Here is a 16,900-nt window from a genome sequence, read left to right as displayed (position 1 = left end):
GTTTAATGTGCATTTGAGTTCACACAGTGCAAAGCGCAGGCGGACAGCAAGCCGCGGGACCCAGGTCCACAGGCCACTGCCTGCTGCTCCCACAGGCCAGGCCCCCCCCCCCGCCCCTACCCCGCTGCCCAGAGCAGAGCAGCCACCTGGCACTACCCAATCTGGAGGTGAGCTGGACACTCATGATTGCTCTGAGGACTCGAAGGAGAGCAGGGAATGACTCAGATGCAGCGCCGCCGGGGCAGGCCAAGGCAGCGAAGGAACTGCTCCCCGGTCTGCCTGCAAGTGCAGTGGGTCAGCTGGGCATTGGGCCCAGGGCCTCTGGCCAAAAACCCTGGGCATGCAGGTGGTGTCTGCCAGGCCTTGCACAGTCCACCAACAAGGAGAGGGGCCAAGGTAGGTGGCGCATGAACTGCTGGCATCTGAGTCCCCACCCCCACAGGGCACTAGGCAGGAAGAGCAGTGGCCCTGGAAAGCACTTCCTGTTCTCAGGGCTGCCTGGTCTCAGCCAGAGGGCATCCTGGGCTGCCGGGCTGCCGCTCCTCCTCGGCCACTCTCGGGAGCCAAAGCACAGCTACTAACCGGGCTTCAGTCAGTTCCACTAAGACACCAAACTTTTAAGGGTTTGAGAGCTTTTTGGTACTCATGATGCCCCGAGCTCCTTGAACGGCAGCTGGGACTCGGCAGGAGCCTCGGAGCCCTCCTGGCCATGTCCGCCCTGGAGCTGGGGCCAGGTCACCTGGGGTCACTGCACGTGATGGCTGAGGCTGACACCCACAGCAACACTGCTGAGAGGCCTGCGTCTCTCCACCCAGAGGCCTGCACCATTGGGCAAAGAACTGGGCCCTCATCCGTTCAGGCCCACTAGGGATTGATCCCCAGCTGGAGCTGTCAATTACAAGGGAACCCCCTGGACCCACCTCAGATGCACCAGCAGGCCCCAAAGGTTCCCAGAATCCTTGCCATTGGCAGCCAGAGCCCAGGACCCCCACGCTTAAAAGTGCATTAGTTAGGGTAGGGTTTGTGACAGAGTATGTGAGAGCCCCTGGGTCTGAGCCCCAGCCGTGAAAAAAGGAAAAAAAAAAAGCTAGAAAAAGTGCATCTTAAAACATCTGTAAACAAGCCTGTGCCCGGTCGGCTTCCCAGGCTGGGCCTTGGGGACCGCCCGGCCCAACGGACACTCTCGGCCCACCTATTAATCTGGGGAACCAAGGCTCAATTTTTTTTTATTCCGGAGATTAAAGACACGCTAGCTTTAACCTTGAAGGGCGGGCAAAAGGTCGGCGATGCTGTCCACGTAGAAGTCGGGCACCATCTTCCGCTCGGCCACGCAGTCACTTTCCTGGTGGTCCTTCACGTCACCCAGAGAGGAGACCCCGGTGAGGGTCAGGATGGTCTTCAGGCCGCACGTGACGCCCAGCAGGATGTCCGTGTCCAGGCGGTCGCCCACCATGACGGTGCGCGCGGGGTCGATGCCGTACTCCTGGGACACGCAGTCGAAGATGAAGCGGCTGGGCTTGCCGATGATGTCCGCCTGGCGCTGCGCGGCCATCTCCACGGCGCGGACCAGGCAGCCGGTACCTGCGGGCCGAGAGGGGGGCCGGGCCGGGGTCAGAGGGCGGAGGGGCCCGCCCGCCCGCCGCCCGCCGCCCTGGGGCACGGACCTGCGATGAAGCCGCCGTTCTCCAGCGGGAGCCGGTTGTCCAGGTTGGTGCCCACCAGCAGGCAGTCGGGCTGCTGCAGGTAGCGCACGGCCTTGGTGAGCTTCATGTAGCTGAAGTGCGGGTCGAAGCCCACCACCACGGCGCGGACGCCCGGCTCGAGCGGCGCGCGCAGCCAGGCGGCGGGGCTGTCGCCCTGCAGCGGCTCGGGGCCCACGCCCAGGCAGGCGATGCCCACGGCCTCCAGCTCGGCCGCCAGCGCCGCGCTGCCCAGCACGTAGGCCCGGGGCGCGGGTGCGCCCGCCAGGCGCTGGCGCAGGTAGAGCGCCGTGCAGTAGGCCGTGCCGAAGACCTCGGGGCCAGCGCCGGGCCCCTCCGGGCCCCCGAAGCCCAGGCGCCGCAGCTTCTCGGCGTAGGCCGCGCGGGTCTTGCTGCTGTTGTTGGTGATGAAGCCCAGGCGCTTGCCGCGGGCCCGCAGCGCCGTCAGCGCCTCGGGCGCGCCCGGCACGGCCGTCTCGCCGCGCCACAGCACGCCGTCGCAGTCGAACAGCAGCGTGTCCACGTCGGACAGCAGGGCGCGGGCCCGCTCGGCGTTCAGGCGCACGCAGCGGGCGTCCTCGCCGCCGGCCTCGGCCGCCGCCATTGCCGCGCCGCCGCCACCGGCCGCCGCCACCAGCCGCTCCTCGTAGCCGCCCGCCGCGGCGCCGGCCCCGCCCCCGCCGTGCTCATTGGCCCGGCGCATCGCGCACACCGCCCATTGGACGTGGGCGGCGGAGGCTCCGCACCAACCGCCTTGAGTCGGCTCCGGACCTCGAGTGGCTATTGGCTGCGGGATACTGAGCGCCCCTCTGATTGGCTGGCGTGGAGCCACTCGGGACTCGGGGAAGCGCGCTCACCACGGAAATACTTCTCAGGGCCTGGGAGCGGCGTAACGCGAGCGGCGAGGCGGTTCTCCCATTGGAGGCGCAAGGTCAGCCTAGGTGACGGAGGCCCTGAATCCTCTGACCGGGGCGGGCTGGCTTCTGATTGGCCAGCTCATCTCCGGGGGTTCCTCGCCGGAATCCTTCCCCCTTGTCCGGAAGGGCCCGAGTTAGTTACTGCAGTGTCTGGTTCTTCCTGCCTCGGGTCGTGTTGCGGCCCTTCCTGGTCCTTTCCAGCGAGCTGGCATCCTCATGCCAAGGCCTTGGCCCAAAGCAGGGTCTGGGACCGGCTCAGCGATTGCGCTCGTCCCCACCCCGAGGAGGTGCTAATGTGTATTGCGGCACCCCGCAGAATATACTTGGAGTTTTCAACCTAGTGCAACCCGATTACCTCCGCTCTATTCGTGCCTCACCCCCCACCCGCGTCCCCCACCCCCACCGCCCGCCCGCAGATCCACTCTCAGAGCCCGAACCCTGCTCAACCTTCTGTGCTGCGCCCCTCGCTGTTCCAGACTATCTGATGTAGGCAGGTAGGTAGGGAAAGGCCCTCGGCAATGAAACTTAGGTCAACAGAACTTCTGGGAGGACAATCCTAAGGCTGATCCACCCTGTGGATACAGAAAACAGACCCGATAAGACCTTCAGCCGACCCTAGGGAGGTTGGACCCCTCCCCATGAAGTTCCTCCAACCCTCGACCTCCCCCTTAATCTGATTAAAATGTGTCCAGCCCTGAGAAGACTCCAGAACTTCCAGATCAAGACAACCCCAGAAGAGCCTATAAAAGACATCTTGAACAAAGCAAGGGCCCCTGTACTACTTTGTGCCCACGCGGCCGAGCACATGTGGCGCCTGAGCACACGTGTCTCCCGCATCTCCCTCTTGAGATGTGTACTTTCATGCTTTCCTGTCTAATGCTAGGATTATGTAGCATTCTACACCCCTGGAGAAGCCCGTGTTCTCTCTCTTTTTTTTTTTCTTTGCTTTTTGGGTCACACCTGGCGATGCACAGGGGTTACTCCTGGCTCTGCACTCAGGAATTACCCCTGGCTGTGCTCAGGGGACCATATGAGATGCTGGGAATCGAACCTGGGTTGGCTGCGTGCAAGGCAAACACCCTCCCTGTGCTGTGCCCTCGTGTTCTCTTTTGAGTACATTTCTCTCTCTCTCTCTCTCCCTCTCCCTCCCTCCCTCCCTCTCTCTCTCTCTCTCTCTCTCTCTCTCTCTCTCTCTCTCTCTCTCTCTCTCTCTCTCTCTCTCTCCCACACACACACACACCTTAAAAATCCTCCAAATAAAATCAATTTATTCACTGTCTGTCTACTCCTGAAATTCCTTTCTGCAAGGCGAGACAAGAACCCAGTAATTCTGGGTCCCGGGTGACAGAGGTGGTTGGGGAGAAAGTGACTGGAGAAAGTGACCATCTTTCTCCTCCCTGCTTTACTTAAGTCACCTGTGGGGCCCACTGACATCACATCCAGTAAAAGACTGGACAGCGTGTCCCGGTGCTATGGTTCAGCACATCTGGAAAATCCATCCTTGTCACTGATCTTGGCCTCTAATTACACCGGGGCCTCTGCGTTTATCTCTTTTGTTAATGGAGTCTGGCTGTTTCTGCTCTAATATGCCTGGGGCCTTCCTGAGAGAAACTGTTTTGCCCACGGCTAAGGCTGGAGCACAGAGTTTTCATGCCGGAGGCCTGGGTTTGATCCCCAACACCACAAGGTTCCCTGAGCACAGCTGGGAGGGACCTCTGGGTCCTCAGTGTGGCCCAGAGGGAGCAGGGAGAGCCCCTGGAGCCCTCAGTCTGTGCACACTCAGGCTGACTGACTCCGGGATGCTCCCGAAGTCCACCAGCCTCGTAGGTCTCCACAGCCTTGTCTGCTCCTCTCCTTGTGCCCTCAGAGGTCATCCTGGGCCTCTTCCGGGTGGCAAGCGGAGGGACCTCCTGAAACGCGCGCTGGCATCTCCTGACTGGAAACCCTGTGGTGGTGAGCCAGCCCTCACGCACAGCAACTGCCGTGCTCTGATCTGAGCCACATAGCCAACGCCTGCTGGGCTCTGGGGACTGTGTCCCTCAAAGGTGCTCAGCTTCCTGCACCTGGGCACTTCTCTGGAGCCCCAGCAGGCTGGCTCACCTATCACTGGCGTGCTGACCTGGGGGCCATGCTGGGAGCATACAGTCCCCTGCCTCTTCTAAGCCCATTCCCAGCCCCTCTGAAGCCCTGTCCTCTCTTGAACAGAATCTCCAGACTTGTCTCTATGTATCTTTGCTTGATTTTTCCCTTCTGCAGAAGCCTGTGTTCTCTTTTGAACATGTCTCTTCTCTCTCTCTCTCTCTCTCTCTCTCTCTCTCTCTCTCTCTCTCTCTCTCTCTCCTGGCTCATGCACTCAGGAATTACTCCTGGCAGTGCTCGAGGGATTTTTATGGGATGCTGGGAATCGAACCTGGGTCAGCCGAGTGCAAGGCAAACGCCCTACCTGCTGTGCTATCACTCCAGCCCCTCCCCTGTCTTTCTAAATAAGTTTTATTCAATAAAAACTATATTGTTTCACAAAAGAAAAAAAAAAGCAATTGAAACTTGGTTGGTTCAAGACAAACTTGTACCTCTCTCTGAACTACCTAGACAGATTTGGAGGAGGGAAATGCTCAGAGGATGGGAGTGCAAAGGGCTGAATCCAGGCTGCCAGCATGCAGGCCCTCTGCCCTGCCCCCTAGATGGATTTACATGGGAAAGACCCCTTGCCTGAGCTGAGGGCCTTAGAAACCCGGAAAGAAACAGCAGGTCTCTGACCAGCCCGGGACCAGGTGTCGTTTTAAAGCCTCCCAGCCCTGTCTTGTCTCATAGCTCAGGCTGGTACCCGCACCCACTTTGTTCGTCTTTGGAATCCCTCCTGAGTATTTGGGCTTCCCATGTATATGGAATTAAATTTTTCTTGCATGCACATCAGCCATGTGAGACTATGATTAACTATTAGATTGGAGGACAAAAACTTGTAGGGGACAGAGTCATAGTACAGCAGGTAAGACATTTGCCTCACATGCACCCATATGGGCCTGGTCCCTGACACCCCATATAGTCCCCCAAGCCCTGCCAGGAGTCATCCGTGAGCTCAGAGCCAGGAGTCTTCCCTGAGACTGCTGAGTGTGGCCCCAAAATAAAAAACAAACAAAACAAAGGCAAACAGTGCTCTGTCTTGAGGGGCCCAAGTATGACCCCTGAGCACCAAGGGGCTGCCTGGCAGGTCGCAGTCACACACACATTTCCAGTACCACTGGCCTCTAGGGTTCCCCAGCTGACAGCAAAGTGTACAAGTCTATTTTGTGTGCAGTGCCCAGCCAGTCACCCGCAGTGAGCAGCAGGACCGAGCATGAGCGGTCTTTCCTCACAACACTATAAATAAATAATAAAGGAACGAGGGAATACAATTTTTTACTGAGTCCCCAACAACCTCAAATCATTATGTTCTATGGAAGAAGCCAGACCCAAAGGTCACGTCGTATCTGACTCCATTAACCTGCCATGTCCAGAACAGACAAAGGCAGAGAAAGAAACATTAGTGGCTGCCAGGAAAGAGCTGGAGGAGGGGAGAAGAGTGATGCCAGTGAGGTCACGCTGCCTTCGGCAATAACGTGGAAGTTCTGGAATGGTGCACACTGAATATAACAGACACCACTAACGGCACAATTTAGGTGTGTTTACACTCTAAATACACAGAAGGCTCGAAGGCTTTGATTCTGTCTGCCATAGAGGCAGGCGGTGAGGTGGGGTGAGGGTAGTGGGAGGGCCACTGGGGACATTGGTGATGCAAAATGTACACTGGTGGAGGGATGAGTGATCATTGTATGACTAACACTCATGAAAGCTTTGTAACTATATCTCACGGTGATTCATTAAAAATTTAAAAAATTATTTTAAAAAAATCAAACGCAAGCGATAGCACAGAGGGTAGGGCGTTTGCCTTGCATGTGGCTGACCCAGGTTCGATTCCTCCTGTCCTCTCAGAGAGCCCGGCAAGCTGCCGAGACTATCTCACCCTCACAGCAGAGCCTGACAAGCTACCCCAGAAACAGTAACAGTAACAACAGGTCTCACAATGGAGCTTACTGGTGCCTGCTGGAGCAAATCAATGAACAACGGGACAACAGTGCTACAGTGCAATTTTAAAAAAGGCTTAGATATTTGGTTTCGTCTTTTGGTGGGGGGGCGAGTAGATGGGGCACACTTTACAGTATCCAGGGCTTGCTCTGGCGATATGAGGCAAGCCATATGCGGCGCTGGGCGAGGGGGCTAGGGGTGGGAGAGTCAAGCGAGCACCTTCTCCGCTCTATCTCCAGTAATAAAGGATGTGGGGAGCACTGGGGACATCACACAGCGGGCAGGGCGCCTGCTTTGCACATGGGTTTGATCCCGGGCGTCCCCTCCGGGCCCTGGAGTGGGCACAGGCAGGGGTAAGCCCGGAGCACAGCCGGGTGTGGCCCCAAAACAAAGGGGTTAGAGAAGCTACGCGCAGCCGGTGCAGCCGCAGGGCCCCTCGCTAGGGCGCCCGCCGAGTGTGCCGCTCGCGCCGCCGCCCCGCCCCGCCCCGCCCCGCCGGGCTCGCGTTCTCCGGCGGCCGGCGCGGCCCGTTGTTATGACGACACGGTCGTAAATCCGCCATCTTCCTGCGGCGCGTTGCGACATGGAGGGCGCGATGGCAGTGCGGGTGCCGGCCGCGCATACGGCAGAGGCTCGGGCCGGGGCCGGGCGGGACGCGGGCGAGGGCGGGGTCGCGGCGGCGGCCGCCTTGGCGCCCGGCGGCTTCCTGGGCCTCCCGGCCCCCTTCGGCGAGGAAGGTAACGGGGTCGGCGGCCGGGCGGGGCTCTGGCTTCGGGCGGCCTCCGCGGGCCCCTCGCCCGCCACGCTCTCGCGGTGCCCGGCCGGCCTGTCAGCGTGGGCAGTGCCCGGCGCGGGGCCCCTCCACCCGCCTGACAGCGCGGCCTGCCGCCTGCGGGCCGGGGCGGGGCCCGGGGCGAGGGTCTCGGGGCGGGGCCGGGTGTAGGGGTCTCGGGGGCGGGCCCGGCGTGGGTGGTCTCGGGGCGGGGCCTGGTGTGGAGGCGCCTTTGGGGCGGGGCCTGTGCTATGGAGGGTCTGGGGGCAGGGCCTGGTGTGCAGAGTTTTGGGGCGGGGCCTGATTTGGAAGCCCCCCCCTTGGGGGCGGGAGGGCCTCGGGGGCGGGGCCCGGCTTGGGTGTCTCGGGCGGGGCCTCGTGAGGATGTCCCTTGGGGCCGGGGCCTGTACTGTAGAGGCGTCTCGGGGTCGGGGCCTGCTGTGGGGGGTCTCTGGGCGAGGCCCGTCGTGAGGGTCTGGGGCGGGTCTTGGTGTGGAGGCCTCTTGGGGGCGGGACTGTGCTGTGGAGGATTTTGAGGCGGGGCCTGGTGTGGAACATTTTGGGGGCGGGGCCTGGTGTGGAAGATCTCGGAGGCGGGGCCTGGTGTGGAAGATCTCGGGGGCGGGGTCTGGTGTGCAGTATCTCGGGCGCGGGGTCTGGTGTGGAGTATCTCGGGGGCGGGGCCTGGTGTGGAGGGTCTCGGGGGCGGGGCCTGGATGGTGGCAGATTTTTGGCTTTGGGGCCAGGCGTTGGGCCCGGGTGGGGATTGTGGGTTGGGGTGGCAGCGACCCATGCTCTCCACCTGTTGGACCCAGGGCCTGGCACCGTGCACCCTCTCTCGGAGCCTCCAGGACCAAGCTACCGCCCCAGCACCCGCATGCTCCTGTCCTTCCCTATGTTGTGAACCGCAGGGTTGCGGGTCAGAGATGGTGCCACCCCACTGTGTCCTGCGGACAGGGATGTGCATTGGGTCTCTGGTGGGTGTGGAGGGGCCTCGGGGCAGGCCTGGGCTGTGGAGGGGTCTCCGGGCGCTGGTCTCCGCCCTCAGAGTTTGTCTCCCAGGGCCTCGCTAGGAGTGTTGGGGTGGTGGTTTTTGGCCCCTGGGCTTTCATGCTCTGTCCGGGGTGAGGCTCTGAAGGCTGGGTTGGTGGCATGGGTGTGCCCTCCTCAGGACCTGGGCGCCCTTCTGGGACAAGCCTTGGTGCATGGGATGGACTGGAGGCTGGTGACCATTATGTGGTCTGAGCCATCCAGAGAGCACCACCTAGCAGGGCAACTCTGTGGGCAGTTCTGGGCAGGCGTAGACCCCTGGCCTGTCTCTGAAGTGGTACCCGTATGGGGGGGCATGTCATCTGCCTCCCGGTTTGTGAGCCATGGGCCCCACACTGGCCCCTCAGGTCCATGCCAGCCAGACACCACCGGGTGGCCTTGAATCTTGAGTTTTTCTAGAATGGGGACTGTCATCTGCATCCTGCCAGGGTCGGCAGTGTCCTGGGGCTGCCGCTGATGCCCACCCCGTGGTTGGCTCCGGGCCCCACCACTGCCCTCTGTGTCCCCTCTGTGCTCTGCACCCACCTTCAGGTGGGAAGACAGACTCAGAGTGAGGTGCGACACACAGGCCCCTGAGTCCCAACCCTCCGCCGTCCCCAGACTGACTAGGCCAGGAGTGTCCCTCTGCTGCCCCTCCCTGGACTTCTCACCCCTCAGTTTGGTATCAGGAACTTTGATCTGCCGGCTTCGTGCTGTATGGTCACCCCACCCCGTTTCCCTGGGTACCCCCTATTCAGACTGCCGAGGATGGGGCTGTCCCCGTTCCCAAGCGGGGGGCTGATCACAGGCCTGTTGCAGATGAGGACGATGTGCACCGCTGCGGCCGCTGCCAGGCCGAGTTCACGGCGCTGGAAGAGTTTGTACAGCACAAGCTTCAGAAGGGCTGTCAGCGGTCCCCGCAGGAGGCCCTGCCGGCCAGCCAGGAGGTGAGCTCCCCCCGTGGCCCTGGGAGTGCTCCCGCACACACATATGTGCACGGTCACACATGTGTGCACACAGACATGCATGGAAGCAGCTCCTGGAGCCGGGTACCTCCATCCTCGGGGGGCAAGCGGGGGCAGGCCTAGCTGGCCTTGGAACTTGGGGGCTTACTGACTCTGGTCCCTTAAGCTCACCGTGCTTTACATCTGCCTGTGAACACGCCATCATCTCTGTAGGGGAGGGGACAAGATGCAGGGCCCTGTGCCCTCCGTGCTCGTTGCCCACTGAGCCTGTAGGGCACTGCCTCCTCAGGCTTCCTGGGAGGGCTTAGAGTTGGGGGTCCCCTGGACCTGGGCTGAACGTCCATCCCATTGGGGAGACACGACCCCCCACCCCAGTGCTCTGCCACCACACCCTGCAGCCCCGCAGATGAGTTCCTTTCTTCTCGGTAGGTGCCAGCGGCGGCAGGGCCAGACGCACCCATCACCGTGGCCCACATTGTGGTGGAGGCGCCTGACATCGTGGGTGAGCAGGCATGGGCCCCGTCCCTGCAGGCTGAGGGCAGGGGGACAGGCTAGACCGGGCTGCAGAGGGGAGCGTGTAGCCCTCTGCGCAGCTCGCGCTTCCTGCCCGGGCCTCATCGGCTCAGAGGTCAGGTGGGTGGAGTCGGAGGCCCCGGGCCCTCACCTGTCCTGCTTCTCAGCTTTATGAGCGGGCAGCGCCCGGGAAGCCTCTGCAGCGGCTCTTTAAGTCAACGTGGCGTCCGTGGGCAGCGGGCAGGGGCCGCGTCGGCCTCACTGATTCACGGGGTGTGGGAGGGGTGTCCCACTGGCTGTGGGGCATGCGGAGGGCACCGGGGTGGTGCGGGCAGGAGGAAGGCGGTGGTCGCTGCCGGGGGCCCTGGGGCTCGCCTTCTGCAGGTGCATAAGTGGGCGGCTGGACAGGAAGCAGGTTCTGGGCAACAGGTAGAACTTGACCTGGAACACCCTTGGGTCCAGCTGGGACAGGAAGACGGGTGGAGGCGGAGGGACAGCTGTCCTTGCCCCTGACATTCCTGAGGACGTGGCAGTCCCTGGCCCTGCCGGGAGGAAGTGAAGTGCAGGGTGGGCTGTGTGCTGGCTTGCAGCAGGGCCGGAGGGGGCATCACACGTGAATCAAGTGTCCTGGGCTTGACACTGCAAGCCCCCATGCCCCTCCCCGCTGCTTGGCAGCCTGGGTGCTTGGGGGGGGGCTTCTCCTACACCCCAGGGAGCCCCTCTCTGTAGAAGTCCCAGGTGCTGGGTGGGATGGCGGCCTGCCCTGCTGTGCCCTGCCTGATGAGGCCCCGGACAGCCAGCAGGAGGGCGAGAGGTGCCTGCTCGGTCCCGAGTGCCACGCCTGTCACTCGGGGATGGCACTAGCCACGCAGGGGCCCTGTGCCCTGTGCTGGAGGGCAGGGCTTTGGTTTTGGCCGCACCCGGCAGTCCTCAGGGTTGATCCACTACTGGCAGGTCCAGGGGCCCTGTGCTCCGCTCCACTGTGCACGGTGGGCGCCCTCCCCGCTGGGCTCTGGAGGCACGTCCTATCTGTCACTGTGTTCGCAGCTTCCTTTGCACATTGTCACATTGTCACATACTCACACTGTCACATCCGTGCCTCTCCCTCCCCCACTCGGGAGGGCCTGTCTCCAGCACGTGGGCCAGAGTGGTAGTCAGAGCCGGTGCGGAGTGGGGAGAAGGGCCAGATGGTCCCTGGGCCCTCTGCCCCCAGGACCTGCGGCTCCCCACAGCTGGGCCAGGAGCCTGAGCGTGGAGCAGTGCCACGCGCAGGGTCAGGAGCTGCACGGTGAGAGGCCGGGCCAGCGTCAGGCGCCTCGTCTCTGCAGGTGGCGGGCACATCCGAGAGGTCATCGTGGGGGCCGAGGCAGAGCCGGGGGACGGAGAGCTGGCAGAGGCCGCAGGCAGCTCCAGCCAGCAGGGCCCAGGGCTGGCTCGGGGCTGCGAGCCCGCGCCCGTGCGGTTGCTGGTGAATGAGGATGGCCGCTACGTGTGCGTACTCTGCCACAAGACCTTCAAGACGGTGAGGCGGGGACCGGGCGGGGCCGGGGCTGCTGCCTCCCCGCCGGCCCCTGAGCTCGCCCCTCCACACAGGGCAGCATCCTCAAGGCGCACATGACCACCCACAGCAGCCGCAAGGACCACGAGTGCAAGCTGTGCGGGGCCTGCTTCCGCACCAAGGGCTCCCTCATCCGCCATCACCGGCGGCACACGGGTGAGCGTCTGCCCCGCCCCCACCCCGTGGCCCTGCGGCCACCGGCACTGACTCCAGCCCCCCCGCAGATGAGCGCCCCTATAAGTGCGCCAAGTGTGGGAAGAGCTTCCGGGAGTCTGGCGCGCTGACGCGGCACCTCAAGTCCCTCACGCCCTGCACAGAGAAGATCCGCTTTGGCATGACCAAGGATGGGGTCAGCGGGAAAGAGGAGGCTCCTGCAGGTCCGTCCCCGACCCGCCCGGGCCACCCTGCCACTGATCTTGTGGGGTCCTTCACAATTGTCTCTGCCTTTAAGGGCCCAGCACCTCCCCCGTGGGGACTGTCCCAGCATCGTCTGTGACTGGCGAGTCCATGGACACATCACCTGTGATTCACCTGGTGACAGATGCCAAGGGCACGGTCATCCACGAAGTCCACGTCCAGATGCAGGAGCTGCCCCTGGGCATGAAAGGCCTCGGTCCGGAGGTGGGGACAGGCAGGCTTCCGCTCTGGCGCCTGGTCTGCAAGGCTGGGCGGGATTCCTGAGCAAGGACACTGGGTGTGTGGTGGCCCCCGAGGCCTGGGCAGCCTGGGCAGCTGGCCTCCCGTGCAGCCCCCAGGCGCAGAGGAGCTCGGCTGTGCCGGCGAGGGTGGCCGTGAGAACCTGCTGAGACAGGCCATGCAGAACTCTGGCATCGTCCTTGAGCGGAGCGCCTCGGAGCCCCTCCCCCCAGCAGGACCCCACCCGCAGCCGCTGGGCACCCCAGAACTGCCGCTGCTGGACGTGGAGCAGGTGGATACGGTAGGTAGACGTGTTCCTGGGGTCCTGGGCCCAGGCTGGGGTCACACTGGGGCCTGACCCTCAAGCTCCTTGCTGAGCCCGCAGCAGGGATGGTGGTCTGCTGTGGCGGCTTCCACCCCCTTGTGCCGCCTGCCCGCCTGTGGTGGTGCCAAACGTGTTACTGGCCCTCCAGCAGGTGGCCAGCGAAGTCTCAACGGTGCCCAGGACCCACCCGTGCCCACAGTGCAGCGAGACCTTCCCATCGGCAGCCACCCTGGAAGCCCACAAAAGGGGCCACGCAGGTGGGCAGAGAGGGGGCCCTCCCGGTGGGTGGGCGAGGGGGCGGGGGCCGCGGTGGCCTGGCCCTCATGCCTGGGCGCCGCAGGGGTGAGGCAGTTCCCCTGCGCGCAGTGCGGCAAGGCCTTCCCCAAGGCCTACCTGCTCAAGAAGCACCAGGAGGTGCACGTGCGCGAGCGCCGCTTCCGCTGTGGGGACTGTGGGAAGCTCTACAAGACCATCGCGCACGTCCGCGGCCACCGGCGCGTGCACTCGGACGAGCGGCCCTACCCCTGCCCCGAGTGCGGCAAGCGCTACAAGACCAAGGTGGGCCCCCCGCCGGCCCGCGCCCCCGGCGCCCCCGTGCCCCCCTCAGCCTCCAAGGGGGCAGCTGAGCCTCGTGTCCCCCCCAGAACGCGCAGCAGGTGCACTTCCGCACGCACCTGGAGGAGAAGCCGCACGTGTGCCCGTTCTGCAGCCGCGGCTTCCGGGAGAAGGGCTCGCTGGTGCGCCACGTGCGCCACCACACGGGCGAGAAGCCCTTCAAGTGCTACAAGTGCGGCCGCGGCTTCGCCGAGCACGGCACGCTCAACCGGCACCTGCGCACCAAAGGTCCGCGCCCGCCCGCGGCGGGGAGGGGAGGGGAGGGGCTGGGCGGGCACGCGCTCACGGGCACGCGCCGCAGGGGGCTGCCTGCTGGAGGTGGAGGAGCTGCTGGTGGCCGACGAGGGCCCCGCTGCCGCCGTGCTATCCGAGGACCCGCACACCGTGCTGGTGGAGTTCTCCTCTGTGGTGGCCGACACGCAGGAGTACATTATTGAGGTGGGCGCAGGCCGGGCGCTGGGGGCGGGGGGGAGCTGGGGGTGGTGGCAGGGGCCGCCAGGCTGACCGCAGTGTCCACAGGCTGCCTCCGACGACGCGGAGACCAGCGAGGCGGCAGAGCTCATCGAAGGCGCTGCGCCGGAGGTGGACAGCCACATCATGAAGGTGGTAAGGCAGCTCGTGCACCAGGCGGGCGCCGGCCATCAGATCATCGTTCAGAACGTGACCATGGACCAGGAAGCCGGGCTGGGCCCGGAGGCGGGCGCCGCAGACACCATCACCATTGCCACTCCCGAGAGCCTGACGGAACAGGTGGCCATGACCCTGGCCTCGGCCATCAGCGAGGGTACCGTGCTCACAGCCCGAGCCGGCACGAACGGTGCCGAGCAGGCCACCGTGACCATGGTGTCCTCGGAGGACATTGAGATCCTGGAACATGCGGGCGAGCTGGTCATCGCCTCCCCTGAGGGCCAGCTAGAGGTGCAGACAGTCATTGTCTAGAAGTCACGAAGAGGTGGTGGCGGGACTGGTGGGAGCGGGGCAGGACCCCAGGTGCCTGGCCTATGCCCACCAGACCTGGCCCAGAGGACATGGCCGGAGATTCGGGGCCTTGGTGGGACACTGGGAGGGTGAGGACACAAACGGGCAGGCCCTGGGCCCCTCCCCGGCATCGCCAACGCGACCACAGAAACGGGTTGGCTGCTTCACAATAAAACATGAAAACCCGCAGCGTGTGATGTCGGCAGGGGCAGCCTCGGACTGGCACCACCATACGGGGCAGCTCCGGCCCCGCCTCGACCTCCAGCCAGGGCTTGTGGCAGCGGCCTGGCAGCCTCCTGCTGTGCCCCCAGCCCCTAGTCTGCCCGTGAGCGGCAGGGGGAAGCTCAGGCTGCCCTCGGGCTGACTCTTCCCCAGCAGCTGGAGACTGGCCGGGGCCATGGCTTGTCTTTCCGGCTGGGGCTGCTTCATTCCCGCGGGGCGGCTCCGGGAGGGAGAGCCCAGTGACCTCGTTTGTGGGGGCGGGGTTGGGGCAGGCCTGGACCATGGCGGGTTGACCCTCTCCCCAGACCTGACTCCGTTCTTGGGGGCCAAGCAGGGGTTTCTGACGTGCTTGGGGATGAGAGCAGGCCCAGGGGGACCCTTGAAGCCTGGCACCCCCAGCCCCAGACTCCTGGGAGTGGGGGAGCCAGGAGTGCCCTGCCCAACTTGGTTGAGGGGCGGGACCTGTGCCGCCTGGCCCCTCCCTGAACAGGGCCTCAAATAGCTGGTGGCAGTGCCAGGCTGCTGCCAGTGGGGCAGCCGGTGCCGTCTGGAAACTCAGCCTGGCCTTCAGCCCCCTGCTGCGACCAGAACTCAGCCTCGGCCCCACCCACATCCCAGGTGAGGGGCAGGGGCTGGCTAGGCTGGGGGCCGGGTGCCTTGGGTCCCTCTCTTTGGGTCCCGGTTTCCCCAGCAGGAGATGAGAACACTGGGGGCGGATATGCCTTAGGGGGCAGATGAGCATCAGAGATGAGGGGCGGTGGGTGAACTCACCTGTGTCTGCCCCTCCCAGCCCGCTCCCTTCGCTATGGGTGGGCCCCACGCCCTACTGGCAGCTCTCTGGGCACTGGGGGCCGCTGGGGCCAGCGCGCTGCGCATCGGAGCCTTCAACATCCAAAGCTTCGGCGACAGCAAAGTGTCTGACCCCGCGTGCGGCGACATCATTGCACAGGTAACTGGGGACTGAGGGCGGGATCGCGGCGGGGCTGGGGCAGGGGGCGGATGCGCGTGCGTGACCCCTCCACCTGCTGCCCCCTCCCCAGATCCTGGCTGGCTACGACATCGCGCTGGTGCAGGAGGTGCGGGACCCGGACCTGAGCGCAGTGTCCCAGCTCATGAAGCTGATCAACAGGTGTGGCGGGCGGGGCGCGGCGTCGGGACCCCCCGCGGGAGCCCAGGGCGTGGCGCGGGGCCTTGACGGCCGGGCCTGCCCCGTGTCTCTGCAGCGTGTCCACACACGAGTACAGCTTTGTCAACAGTGAGCCCCTGGGTCGGGACCACTACAAGGAGATGTACCTGTTCGTGTACAGGTGAGGGGCGGGCCGCGCGGGGCGAGCGGCAGAGGTGGCGAGCTCCGCGCGCCCACACCCAGCGCCTCCCCCGCAGGAAGGACGCAGTGTCCGTCACGGACACGTACCAGTATCCGGACCCGGAGGACGCCTTCAGCCGAGAGCCTTTCGTGGTCAAGTTCGCGGTCCCTGGCTCAGGTGACGCGCCGCCCCCGCCCCGCCCCGCCCCGCCCCTGCCTCCCGCCTCATGCCCCGCCCCTCCCGCAGCCGCCCGAGAGCTGGTCCTGGTCCCGCTGCACGCGGCGCCGCACCGGGCGGTGGCGGAGATCGACGCTCTGTACGACGTGTACCTGGACGTGATTGACAAGTGGGGCACTGACGTAAGCCCCGGCGCCCCGCGGCCCCACCCAGCCCGGCGCCCCCGCCCCCCGCCCCCAACCGGGCTCCTTTGCCGCCCGCAGGACATGCTCTTCTTGGGCGACTTCAACGCCGACTGCAGCTACGTGCGGGCGCAGGATTGGGCGGGCATCCGCCTGCGGAGCAGCGAGATCTTTAAGTGGCTCATCCCGGATAGCGCTGACACCACGGTGGGCAACTCGGACTGCGCCTACGACCGCATCGTGGTCTGCGGGCCCCACCTTCGCAAGAGCTTGAAGCCACAGTCTGCGCTGGTCCATGACTTCCGGGAGGCGTTTGGCCTGGACCAGGCCCGGGTGAGTGCAGCGTGGGCCCAGTGTCTGCGGCCACCCCATGACGAGGGATGCTGCGGGGGCTTCTACCTGCCATCCCCTCCCCTCCCAGCCCATCTTTCGGGAAGAGCCCCGGGTGGCCCTGGCGGAGAGGACAGCTGGCAGGAGCATCGGTGGCTGTGGCCCCCCCAGTAGTAGGCAGCGATGGGCACACGCCCCACGGGAGGGCACTGCCAGCAGGCCCTGAGCCTGCCCTGTCGCCCCGCAGGCTCTCGCCATCAGCGATCACTTTCCTGTGGAGGTGACTCTCAAGTCCCACTGACAGCCTGGGGACCTGCACACTGGCCATAAGGAAGGCCCCACAAGCAACTCAGGGTGGCAGGCCATCCCCATTAAGGCAACAGGGGCAGCTGGGCCTGGACAAGCGGCCACAAACACTTTGGGGTCACCGGGACCTTGTCCCCCATGCGCAGACCGGATTCTGATGCCCACATCCAGGGCTGTGAGGGATGCGAGGCGGCTTTGCCCAATAAACAAGTAGGCTCAGCCTGGACCAGGTGGTGCCAGGCCTCCATGTCCTTGCTTAGCCGCATGCCCGAGAGGCCGCAGCCAGCGTTTCTCGGACCACTGGGT

The 16,900-nt window shown here is 64.4% G+C and overlaps 3 protein-coding genes across 7 annotated transcripts; 2 read left to right on the top strand and 1 right to left on the bottom strand.

Annotated features, from left to right (window-relative positions):
- Positions 1-1,199: 1,199 nt before the first annotated feature.
- PGP (phosphoglycolate phosphatase) lies at positions 1,200-2,379 on the bottom strand. The gene is made up of 2 exons (XM_004604399.2): positions 1,665-2,379; positions 1,200-1,581 (listed from the first exon to the last, which is right to left on the bottom strand). Exons 1-2 carry the CDS (start codon positions 2,302-2,304, stop codon positions 1,256-1,258), a joined length of 966 nt encoding a protein of 321 aa, XP_004604456.2. The 5' UTR covers positions 2,305-2,379; the 3' UTR covers positions 1,200-1,255.
- Positions 2,380-7,242: 4,863 nt separating this feature from the next.
- Positions 7,243-14,256, top strand: E4F1 (E4F transcription factor 1). Of its 4 annotated transcripts, none has more exons than XM_055135443.1 (13): positions 7,243-7,416; positions 9,300-9,427; positions 9,875-9,947; positions 11,287-11,480; positions 11,552-11,672; positions 11,741-11,893; positions 11,968-12,137; positions 12,265-12,453; positions 12,629-12,734; positions 12,844-13,035; positions 13,122-13,320; positions 13,394-13,530; positions 13,612-13,749. In XM_055135443.1, the coding sequence occupies exons 1-12, from the start codon at positions 7,263-7,265 to the stop codon at positions 13,527-13,529; spliced, it is 1,815 nt and encodes a 604-aa protein (XP_054991418.1). In that variant the 5' UTR covers positions 7,243-7,262; the 3' UTR covers position 13,530; positions 13,612-13,749. The 4 variants fall into 4 exon arrangements, with proteins under 4 accessions (XP_054991418.1, XP_054991416.1, XP_054991415.1 ...); XM_055135441.1 differs by having other exon boundaries at positions 7,244-7,416; positions 12,818-13,035; positions 13,612-14,256; XM_055135440.1 differs by having other exon boundaries at positions 7,244-7,416; positions 12,626-12,734; positions 12,818-13,035; positions 13,612-14,256.
- Positions 14,257-14,406: 150 nt separating this feature from the next.
- On the top strand, positions 14,407-16,820 carry DNASE1L2 (deoxyribonuclease 1 like 2). 2 transcript variants are annotated; one of them, XM_004604180.2, is made up of 8 exons: positions 14,407-14,910; positions 15,083-15,241; positions 15,333-15,421; positions 15,516-15,599; positions 15,676-15,776; positions 15,846-15,958; positions 16,040-16,291; positions 16,536-16,820. In XM_004604180.2, the coding sequence occupies exons 2-8, from the start codon at positions 15,098-15,100 to the stop codon at positions 16,587-16,589; spliced, it is 837 nt and encodes a 278-aa protein (XP_004604237.1). In that variant the 5' UTR covers positions 14,407-14,910; positions 15,083-15,097; the 3' UTR covers positions 16,590-16,820. The 2 variants fall into 2 exon arrangements, with proteins under 2 accessions (XP_004604237.1, XP_054991455.1); XM_055135480.1 differs by having other exon boundaries at positions 15,676-15,958.
- Positions 16,821-16,900: the final 80 nt, after the last annotated feature.

Source organism: Sorex araneus, chromosome 4 (genome assembly GCF_027595985.1).
Source record: "Sorex araneus isolate mSorAra2 chromosome 4, mSorAra2.pri, whole genome shotgun sequence".
Classification (NCBI taxonomy): Eukaryota; Metazoa; Chordata; class Mammalia; order Eulipotyphla; family Soricidae; genus Sorex; species Sorex araneus.
The sequence above is the reverse complement of the archived record's forward strand: the minus strand, read 5'-3'. Positions and strand labels throughout refer to the sequence as shown.

What these genes read in the sequence shown, in the direction of transcription:
- PGP (XM_004604399.2), bottom strand. Translation starts at nt 2,304, where the DNA reads ATGGCGGCGGCCGAGGCCGGCGGCGAGGACGCCCGCTGCGTGCGCCTG. An exon ending in GAACGGCGGCTTCATCGCAG is followed by an intron (nt 1,582 to 1,664) that starts GTCCGTGCCCCA and finishes CTCGGCCCGCAG; the next exon opens with GTACCGGCTGCCTGGTCCGC.
- E4F1 (XM_055135440.1), top strand. Translation starts at nt 7,263, where the DNA reads ATGGAGGGCGCGATGGCAGTGCGGGTGCCGGCCGCGCATACGGCAGAG. An exon ending in CCCTGCCGGCCAGCCAGGAG is followed by an intron (nt 9,428 to 9,874) that starts GTGAGCTCCCCC and finishes TCTTCTCGGTAG; the next exon opens with GTGCCAGCGGCGGCAGGGCC. An exon ending in GGAGGCGCCTGACATCGTGG is followed by an intron (nt 9,948 to 11,286) that starts GTGAGCAGGCAT and finishes TCGTCTCTGCAG; the next exon opens with GTGGCGGGCACATCCGAGAG.
- DNASE1L2 (XM_055135480.1), top strand. Translation starts at nt 15,098, where the DNA reads ATGGGTGGGCCCCACGCCCTACTGGCAGCTCTCTGGGCACTGGGGGCC. An exon ending in GCGGCGACATCATTGCACAG is followed by an intron (nt 15,242 to 15,332) that starts GTAACTGGGGAC and finishes CCCCCTCCCCAG; the next exon opens with ATCCTGGCTGGCTACGACAT. An exon ending in ATGTACCTGTTCGTGTACAG is followed by an intron (nt 15,600 to 15,675) that starts GTGAGGGGCGGG and finishes CCTCCCCCGCAG; the next exon opens with GAAGGACGCAGTGTCCGTCA.